Below are 11753 nucleotides of genomic sequence, written 5' to 3' on the forward strand. Positions count from 1 at the left end.
TGAATTCTAGATTTTGAATTGCGAACTGCGTTCTAGATAGAACGCAGTTCACTATTCAACAATTTGAATTGTGAACTGCGTTCTAGATAGAACGCAGTTCACTATTCAATTGCATATAAGGCAATCGGGCCCCAAATATGAATTCTAAATTTTCAATTGCGAACTGCGTTCTAAAAACCGATGGCCGTCGCGCTAACACAACTTTGCACAACACGCCGTCGCGCTAACACAACTTTGCTTAACACGCCGTCGCGCTAACGCAACTTTTCAAGTTTCACAGTCTAGTAGGAAGTCGTGTCCGGAAATATAAGACTGCGCATGCTGAAATTTGTAGTCCTGCATGCAAGCATGGATGAAAAATAAATAAAATGTACTTTGAAATACATATATTATTTTCAATTATTATCAATACATATGAATAAAAATATAGTTACTAGTATGTCACTGTATAAGGACATGCTAGAGTGCATATAAATTATTAATAAATCTACCAATTGATAAATTTACCTCAAATATTTGATATAATTAATAAATTCAGCAATGATATATTTATAACATGTACATGTCACAAATTCATTTTAGGTGCTCTGTATATTACCTAAGCAAAGAAATTTTAAAATGTAAAATTACCGGTATATAACATGTCACACTGGCGTCGGAAGCAAATTGAAAGTGGGGGGGGGGCTAGACTGATCCTCAGAAATACTAGTATTGAGAGAAAAAACCTAATTCCCAAAATTATGAAAATCCTAATCCGTTTGGGGGGGGGGGGGGGGGTATGGGGGGGGGGGGTAATCCTATACTCTCTCCGTCCATACATCTTTTTTCCCCAAATCATGAAAATCCTAATCCGTGGGGGGTAGGGGTGGGGGGGGGATTATGCCTTTCACTCCAACTTCTAAATCTTTCAAACGTACATTACGGAACAATTATGGTTCCTGCGAAAAAAAAGTGTGTGTGTGTGGGGGGGGGGGGGGGGGGGGCTGAACCCTCTATTCTGCTATGTTCCTAATGGTTAGGTATAACTTAGCAAAAAAAGACAGGCCCCCCCCCCCCCCCCTCCGGTTCCGACGCCTATGTGTCATGAATATATTATTGCTGATTTAATGAATGTTATTAAATATTTAAGGTAAATGTTTCAATTGGTAGATTTTATATTAATTCATATCCTTATATAGTGACACACTAGTAACTATATTTTTATTCATATGCACTGATAATAAATGAAAATAATATATATATTTCAAAGTACATTTTATTTATTTTTCATCCATGCTTGCGTGCATGCATATTTCAGCATGCGCAGTCTGATATTTCCGGACACGACTTCCTACTAGACTATGAAACTTGCAAAGTTGCGTTAGCGCGACGTCGTGTTGTGCAAAGTTGCGATAGCGCGACGGCGTGTTGTGTGTTAGCGCGACAGCGTGTTGTGCAAAGTTGCGGTAGCGCGACGGCGTGTTGTGTGTTAGCGCGATGTCTCGTTTATCTGAACGCGATGTCGCGCTAACGCAAATGGCCCTATCCGGACACCATACGATTCTCAAAAACTATAGATAACTGTATCACCATATTTTCACAGTGGTAGTGAAATACCACAAGTAGATGCCCCTGAAAATTTCGGGCCCCAAATATGAATTGCGAACTGCGTTCTAGAACGCAGTTCACTATTCAATTGAATATAAGCCTGCTTCTCAAAAAACTATAGATAACTGCATCACCATATTTTCAAAGTGGTAATGAAATACCACTTGTAGATGCCCCTGAAAATTTCGGGCCCTAAATATGAATTCTAAATTTTGAATTGCGAACTGCATTCTAGATAGAACGCAGTTCACTATTCAATTGCATATAAGCCCGATTCTCAGAAACTATAGATAACTGCATCACCATATTTTCACAGTGGTAGTGAAATACCACTAGTAGATGCCCCTGAAAAATTCAGGTCCCAAATATGAATTCTAAATTTTGAATTGCGAATTGCGTTCTAGATAGAACGCAGTTCACTATTCAATTGCATATAAGCCCGATTCTTAAACATAGGTAATCACAGATTACAAAGCTCACCGAGACGAGGGATCACCTTTATGAGGAATCACCGTTATGAGACCACCTTTATCATATTATTTGAAAATCATAGTTAATAATGATCTTGGATATACACGGATACTGTTTTGACACAATATCGTATAACAATATCATATAATAAAAATTGTATAATAATCATATGTTCATTTGATAGGGTATTATATGATACAATGTTTATCAATACGATAATATAAAATACTATATTGCATCCTATGATACCAGTACAATATATATCATATATTACAATAAAATACTGTAATAAATAATGATGAAATATGATATTGTAACATATGATATGACATTGTATCTTGTTATACATTATTGTATTTGATCACATAATACAATATCATAATATAATATGATATTGATATGATATGATACATTTAAATAATATATGATACAATATCATATCATATAATGCATCACAATATTGTAACATATGATATTATACTGTATAATATTATAGCATGATATTGTATTGTATCATATTTGATGCATGATAGGATATTGTATCATATGATACAATAAAATTAGATACAACATTGTATCATATCAATTGATACAATATCATGTGTTATAGTACTATATTATATCATACAATATCATAGTATACTTTATTGTATTTTATGATACAATATCACATTATACAATATCATATAATACATTTTCATATATTTATATAATAATATATTATATAAACCAATATCATTTTATACAATATAGTATCATATAATATGATATGATATATATTATACAATATCATATCATATGATAGAATATTATATGTTGCAATATGATATGAAATAGCATGTGATAAAATATAATATATGTGATATTATACAATATCATATTATACAATATTGTATCATAATAAACAATACTATACATAACAATATCACAATACAATATCATATCATAATGTACAAAAAATTGATACAATATCATATCGAATCATATATCTTTTAACAATACAATATATGATATAATATTGTATCATATAAAACAATAGTGTATCATATCATACAATACTATATCATAGGAATCATATTATATCATTTAACAACGAACACATTTATCAAGCAGGTTTTAGATAGGATAATTTTTTTTAGCATCCTTGATAATGGAGATCTGCATCTGAAGCTACCTCTGCAGTTCATTAATATTATAGTTAAATCAACTATGCAAGCTATTATTTATAACATATGTGACCTGTTCCAAAAAAACAAATCTCATCCAGCATCCGAAACCTACGCCTCAGATTCAGCATTCAAGCCTGCCAGGTGCATCAGTATCATTAAATGCATCATCCATGCAAGTGTGGTGAAGTTAGGACCAGTAATAACTATGATATAATCATAAGAGAGCACCTGCTCCAAAAACACCAGCTCTTAAAACCTTAACCTCCCTCCAGCATCCGGAACCTATGGGTCAAATTCAGCATTCATGCCTGTCAGGTGCATCAGTATCATAAGACGCACCATCCATGCAAGTTTAGTAAAGTTAGGACCAATAATAACTAAGATATATCTTTTAGCATCCTTGATAATGAAGATCAGGCTCTGCATCTGAAGCTTCCTCTACGATTCATATATATTATAGTTCAATTAACTATGCAAGTTTGAAATAGAACTAATATTTATTAAACATGTGATCTGTTCCAAAAAACTTAACCTAATCCAGCATCCGAAAACTTTGGCTCAGATTCAGCATTCAAGCCTTTCAGGTGCATCAGTATCATAAGACGTATCATCCATGCAAGTTTGGTGAAGTTAGGACCAGTAATAACTAAGATATAATCATTAAAGGGCACCTGCTCCAAAAACTTTAACCAGCTCTAAAAACCTTAACCTCATCCAGCATCTGAAACCTATGGCTCAGATTCAGCATTAAAGCATGTCTGATGCATCAGTATCATAAGATGCACCAGCCATGCAAGTTTGGTAAAGTTAGGACCAGTAGTAACCTAGAAATTGCTATCAAAGGGCACCTGCACCAAAAACTTTAACTTGCTCCAAAAGCCTTAACCTCCTCCAGCATCTGAAACTCATGGCCCTGATTCAGCATTCAAGTCTTTCAAGTCCATGAGTAGGTCAAAATGCATCATCCATGCAAGTTTGGTGAAGATAGGACAAGTAATAAGTTAGATACAGGGTCTGCAACAAAAACTTTAACCAGGTTCGGACGCCGACGCCGAGGGTATAGCAAAAGCTCCCCCCGACTTCGTCTCGGTGAGCTAAAAACTACCCAAATATGAATTCTAAATTTGAATTGCGAACTGCGTTCTAGATAGAGCGCAGTTCACTATTCAATTGCATATAAGGCAATCGGGCCCCAAATATGAATTCTAAATTTTGAATTGCGAACTGCGTTCTAGATAGAACACAGTTCACTATTCAACAATTTGAATTGCGAACTGCGTTCTAGATAGAGAGCAGTTCACTATTCAATTGCATATAAGGCAAGCAGGCCCCAAATATGAATTCTAAATTTTGAATTGCGAACTGCGTTCTAAATAGAACGCAGTTCACTATTCAATTGCATATAAGGCAAGCGGGCCCCATGCAAATATGAATTCTAAATTTTGAATTGCGAACTGCGTTCTAGATAGAACGCAGTTCACTATTCAATCGCACTAAATTTTGAATTGCGAACTGCGTTCTAGATAGAATAGCATCTAGAACGCAGTTCACTATTCAATTGCGAACTGCGAACTGTGTTCTAAAAACCGATTGCCTATAGGGACGATTTAGGTCATTTTGACGGCTGTTCCGTGTAATCCCAATGGTTTTGTTAGTAATGTTTACGTGTGTATCGATCAAAGGAATCACATGCAGACGACAGAATCTTTCTTTGGATTTTTAATACTCTTTACTTATTCATGAAATATCTTTGAATCATGTTCCTAATATTTTAAGGGCAATTCAATACGATTATTAATTACTATTACACGTTATATATTTTATGTAAAAATACGCAGTGAAAATGTGCTAGGGAGGTCCTAGGAACTGCCGCATTGATCTCTTAAAAATAAACATTTGAGGCAATACACATCGTTTTGACTGGAACTAACACGTGAAATTGACAGTGTTTTAAAACTTTTTACGGTTTGAAATTGTACTTTCATGGTCAGTGCGAGACAAATAGGTATTTCTGATCTGATAATTTACTGATGACGTTCGTGGTATATTGGAGAATAATGTCCGCGGCATCTCTTTGATCTCGGCAATAACTGTAGTAGAATGCATGATAAATTTTCAAGAGAGAGAGAGAGAGAGAGAGAGAGAGAGAGAGAGAGAGAGAGAGAGAGAAAGAGAGAGAGTTGTCACCAGGACTTTTGACGCGTCGATGATACAGCTCTTTTTTCGAATGGTTTGTTATCCTTTAATTCAGAAACAACTGATGTAAACATCGCCTCCTTCCTTACTATCCAAAATATCAATAAAGGATTATCATTGATTCTTTCGAATGCCTCCCCAAATAAAAGAAAAATTTCCACTTCTTGCCTCAGAATCTAATCAGCGGGAAAAAAATCCCTGCTATGGACAACTCATTTATATTCATGAAAGACAAATCCCAGTTTTGTTTTTCTTCTGTTGTTTTTCGGGAAGGACAGCACTTTGCGAGATCGTCCACACTGCGATGTCGTCTGGCAATATGAAAACATGCACGAGACTCTTTCTCTTTATGGTAGATGTACAACTTTTGGTCATTCCAGTTCACTGTCTTTTGGAGGAAAAAGAAATCAAGAATAGTAACAACCCGCCGGTGAGTCATTAATATTTATTCACATTTTGTTTACACATACGTGTACTTTTAAGGTGCAATCGGACACCTCAATATTGTGACAAACTTCCTAACAAAATAAAAAAATAAAATACAGTATAACCTACATGTAACATGCAGCTTGGCGCTATGGGTAAGAACGTTTGCTAACCTGCAAATATGTAAATCATGAGTCCGAATTCTGTAGGGGCTTTTATTATTTTTTACCTTTTCAAAAAAATTTAAAACATAATTTCTGGTCAATTATTGTAAAATTTGAAAATTTTAAATCGGTGAAAGTATTTTGATTATTATATACATTTTCCCTCATTAATATGTGTCCTATACCACCTTATACATAAACATAACAACAGTCACTGTGTTTTAAGGTATACAATGTATAATGACCACATTTTGTAATAAATGAATGAATGGTCCGATATTCTTATATAACCATGGTATCATTTGAAGTTATAATAAAAAAAAAATACTCCTCAATGGAATTGTCAAATTGGTCACTGTCCATTTAATTACACCTTGAATTTTACATTGAAGCCAATGGGTAACGTATGTTTTATTAAGATATTGTAAAAGTAACTTGAAATCCACACAAATCTCTCGGTACATGCATGCATACACTTTCTTTTTATTAAAATATGAAACAAATTGAATCATTTACCACAGATATTTCAACTTAATTAAATGTTTTCTTCTTTTCATCAAGGGAAGATAACTCCTCAAAAAAAGTTTTAAGTGCAAAATGACCAGCTTCTTATACATGTATTTTTTTAATTTAAACATATTTTTTTTGGAGTAATCAAATGGATTAGGCAACAGGCAAAGCCTATATAAACCCTCTCCAAAATACAAAGTCAAGAAGTGGTGTTATAAAATAATCATAGAATATAGTATGTAGTATAATTTACCAGTTTACAGGGTGATATATTATTGATATATATGTATACAAGACAAAGGATAATTGGATAATAAATAATAAGCTTGACTTTTGTCATATAGTGATAAATTAACTTGTTGTTTAACATATACACAACTGTACATGAACACATTCATTCCTACATTTATAAACCCATCACCTCATTCATTCATACCGACAGACAGACATAGAATATTGGTGTCATGATCCAGCCCATTTGAAGAAAAAAAAAATCAAAAACGCTTAGAAGCTATAATATAACTATGAACATAAGAAACAATTTTACAATTTAAGTTGTATAAAAATTCAGAACTACCATAAAGAATATAGTTAATATGAAAAGGTACACTAATGTCATTAAATTGATTAAAAAGTTTAACTCTTTGTTGAGTGTATCTTGGACACTCAAGAAAAAAAAAACATGTATGTTGTCAGTCATGTAAATTAAGTTAATATATATTTAACTAATTTAAAATGATTCAAATGTGTTCAATACACTATACACTGAATAACTTAACTTCATGTTTCCATGTTAGATATGTCGCATATTTCTTATTCTATCGGAATCTTTGGTACTCAATCGCACGGTGTTTGTACACTCGTATATTAAAATCATTGTTATATAACACAAAAGTCCAAATAATTACCCATTGGACATGCACAGTGTAAATACAGTACATGCCTTAAAGTATGCATGAAAAAAATGTAATTCTTCATTCTGCTGACAAATCTAACGTATTTATAAATGCACCTGGATGCACTTTTCAATTAAAATGTCAGCTTACATAACAACATTTCAAATTCCATTAATTTGAATGTATCAGACAGGAAATTATTTACCAAACAACAAAACCCAAAATTGTATATCATAATTACTATGATCTTGCTTTATCATGGGATTCACTATCATTATCAACTTAATAAAATTTTACAATTTTACAAAAAACTTAGTTAATGACTATATGAAATGCGCTTAAAAATCATAATTATAAAAGAATTTATGCGAATATAGTTGATCTTGGTAGTTATGTCCTGTGTGTCATGCACGTGTATCTATCTATACTACTATATTAAATTATTATGCCTTCTGTCAGTTTGTCACTATGTATTCAATACTCATCTAATTACGCATAGTATTAAAGGATTTATATAGCGTATGCATACTATGTCGAAATAGAGCACGGCGAATGTTTTCAATGAAAATCTTTCAAGCGCCGACAGCGGGATTCGAACTCACGACGCTAAAATCATTCAAGCTGGAAGCCTATAACGCGTTACCGCTACGCTAAATTAGCCGTTATCAAAACTGACGGTATTTATATATATAAAACGTAGATATATACGACTGACATCAAGCAATTAAAATTATTCAGTTTTCCAAAAACACTTCATTATTGACGGTAACTTTAAAGTTAAAGTTTCTTATAAACTTTTGAACAAATGGATTGAACATTTTTCAAAGAAATTCTACATGAGAATCACAAAAACGCTTTTTTAAATGACGCTTGATAAAGAATGTACAAGAAAAAAATTCATTGAGATTTTGTCTGCTAAACATTTCGAGTTTTCTCCATTAATTTGAATGTATCAGGCAGGAAATTATTTACCAAACAACAAAACCCAAAATTGTATATCATATGAACCTAAACCTTTGTTGATTTTTTATTGTACAACAACTTGTTGATTAAATAAACAATCAAATCAATTGATTAATTTGAAGAAAAAAAACAAAAGCTTGCTTTTCCAGTGATAATTTATAGGGACTTGTCAACACTCGAACGCCACAGCTACTTAAATATAGCAAAGCACGTCAGTATATTCAACAGTCGGCATAATAATAACAATTATAGTGTTGTGTTGTGCCTGTACTATGCCTAAATAGTAGTCAGGGTTTGATACATAGTGCACGAGCCGGAGGCGAGTGCACTATGTATCAAACCCTGACTACTATTTAGGCATAGTACAGGCACAACACAACACTATTACATAAATATTAATAGACTCAAATTTTGGGCGTTAACCCTTGTCTTATATACACAAAATATCCACAATATCACTCTTTAAACTGGCTATACTGTGTATTCTATAGAAATATTTTATAACACTACTACTTGACTTTGTAGTTTGATTAAAGCGTAGCACAGTGGATTAGAAGTTTCACTACGAATCTGTAATTCATGAGTTCGAATCCCGCTGGAGATTCTAAAAAATCTACCTTTCCAAAATTTTAAATTTGTTAAAAACGCATTTTTTGATTAAATATTTTAAAATTTGAAAGTTTGAATTCGGTGAAAGTATGTTAATTATGACGTAATTTAATTCACATCAATATCGACAGATGTGCCATACTACCTTAATTATGAGTACTAAGAGATCGCGGCGATTACGAGCATTGTTACAACGCACTTTGAAAAATTACGAAATTTGAATTTTTTTTCAAAGTGCATTAATTTTGAGACCAACTTTAAGGTACTTTGAAAAAAAATTGTTTAGAATTTAATAGAAATAATTGGTACTGTGGTACTGGGGGGGGGGGGGGGGGGGCTAGACTAATCCTCAGAAATATGGAGAAAAAAACTAATTCCCAAAATCATGGAAATCCTAATTCGTGGGGAGGGGGGGGGGTATACCTATCTTCCAAAAATTAATCTTACCTACCAAAATTTTTTTCCCAAATAATGAAATTCCTAATTCGTGGGGGGGGGGGGGGCTGGGGGGGAAGGGGAAGGGGGGGGGGGCGCTAGTTTGCCTTTGAATCCAACTTCCTAATCTTTCAAGGTAAATTTAGGAACAATAATCTTTTCTGCGAGAAAAAGTGGGGGGGGGGGGGGGGGGGCTGAACCCCTTATCATGCTATGTGCCTAATGGTTAGGTATAACTTTGCAAAATTTTTTATATTTTATATAAAATTTTATCATGCTATGTGCCTCGAAAACCATTGTCAACCTCCGCTTCGCGTCGATTGACAATGGTTTCCTCGGGATGTCAATGTCAACTGTTACCCTCCCAAACAGGCACTATTTATATAATATCACTGTACTTAATGTGCAACAAAGCGTATTTCTTTTTTCCGATCTTAAACGTTTACTCCAAGTTGGTGAATATCATGTATTTTGGAATGAAGCATTAGGGGCTAGGGGCCTTCTTCCGCTGTGGTAGAGAGTAAAAGGGAAAAAAAATTTACATGATATTTCTGTACTTATGTATCCCTTCAATCTGTTATTTATTCCTATTCAAGCGACCGATTCTTCATTCACTTATGACCAGTGTTTATTTTTGAACATAAGTATATACAAAGGAAAAGAAGCAAAAACAGGCAAGGGTCACAAGTAGAGTCATGTATTTGTAGTTTAGATTTAAAAAAAAATTAATAGTACACTAGAGTAGACTGTATGGGGGTTTATTTCAGGAAGAGCAGATTAAAAAAACTCTAATAACAAGTTTTTTATATGCTATTCAAAAATGTGCATGTTTAGAAACACTAAAACATCCTAGTCTTCCTTGAAGATCTTTTAAAATCAATTTACTGAGTTTCATTTCGTACAAAAATATGATGGTCTTTTAGTAACTTTGGTATTTACTTAAAACCTGGTACAATAAAAAAAATAACAACATCACTTTTGTTTACCATGTTCATGATGATGAACCCCCAAAGTAAAATCTAATAGCTGTTGCATGTAATTTCAGTCGGTCGTGCGCGGATCTAGAGTTGAGAAATTGACAGTATAGGAATTTCATGATTTTTGGGATTTTGTTATCCCTAGATATATATTTTTTGGAGTGGGTATACACCCCCCCCCCTCCATGGATTAGGAATTTCATGATTTTGGGAATTAGGCTTTTTTGGAGTGGGTATGTGGGTAGTGGGTATACCTTCCCCTCTCACGGAAGTTCATTTCTGTTGATAAGTGTAACAACCCCCCCCCCCCCCCGACTTTCAATTTGGTAATTCGGACCCCCCCCCCCCCCCCCCCCCCAGAAAATTTTTCTGGATCCGCGGATGTCGATGATAGGGAAAATGCCAAAATCTATATTTGTTATGTGAGTTTATTCATCTGTTTCCAGTTGAGTTTACCACTTAAAGAATATTTACCAAATGATTTATAAATAGCCAACACAATCAGATACGATTAGAAAAAACGAATTTTGATGTAAAAATATATACATACTTAATGTATTTCCGCCTACATTTGAGGTAATTAAATTTGTAATAAATATTTTTTTTATGCATGTTCATGTATTTAACATTGTGCAAAAGAATGAATTTAACCTTGTTAGCATTTCTTTCATTAAATGTGCATAAGTATAACAGGTGAACATTTCTGTGTGTGTGTGTGTGAGTGAGAGAGAGAGAGAGAGAGAGAGAGAGAGAGAGAGAGAGAGAGAGAGAGAGAGAGAGAGAGAGAGAGAGAGAGAGAGAGAGAGAGAGAGAGATTATTTTTGTTCTAGGTGCAATAGTGGGAACTACATGAAGTGGGAGGGGGAATTTTACGCAAATTTTATTTTACAGTGTAGGTAGGCCATGCATGTACATACAAATAAATAGATTAATTTACTGAACTTGAATCCCTATTCTAGTAGATTTAAATACGTGATATAAATTAAACTATAATGGTCTTGTAGTGTAGAAATGAATCCTAACTAGTTAATCGGTTTTTTTTAGTGAAATAATATTTTATAGGATCTAAGACTGCAAAAAGCAGCTAAATGTATGTTTGTCAATCATCAAACTCAAATTGTCCTCTCTTTTTTAATTCTTACATGTCAGTGTAAGTACAGAAGTTAATCTCTCTCTCTCTCTCTCTCTCTCTCTCTCTCTCTCTCTCTCTCTCTCTCTCTCTCTCAATGTGATTTGGTTATATAAGTACAGAGATAACTAATTACTCAGCTTGAAATGTTTGAAACAGACAGTTTTATTTTATTTTTTTTTTTGCGATGGAAGCTGTTGCATGGCTATCAATCTCGAACT

The 11753-nt window shown here is 33.7% G+C and overlaps 1 protein-coding gene across 1 annotated transcript in view; it reads left to right on the top strand.

Moving 5' to 3' along the window:
• The first annotated feature begins 5688 nt into the window (after positions 1–5688).
• LOC105340296 (protocatechuate 3,4-dioxygenase beta chain) overlaps positions 5689–11753 on the top strand; it is a 9422-nt gene continuing 3357 nt past the window's right edge. The window contains exon 1 of the mRNA XM_034473931.2: positions 5689–5853. Within this exon, the coding sequence (XP_034329822.2) occupies positions 5728–5853 (126 nt within the window). The 5' untranslated portion in view covers positions 5689–5727. The remainder of the gene's footprint in view (positions 5854–11753) is intronic.

Source organism: Magallana gigas, chromosome 8, assembly GCF_963853765.1.
Source record: "Magallana gigas chromosome 8, xbMagGiga1.1, whole genome shotgun sequence".
In the NCBI taxonomy this organism is placed as follows: Eukaryota; Metazoa; Mollusca; class Bivalvia; order Ostreida; family Ostreidae; genus Magallana; species Magallana gigas.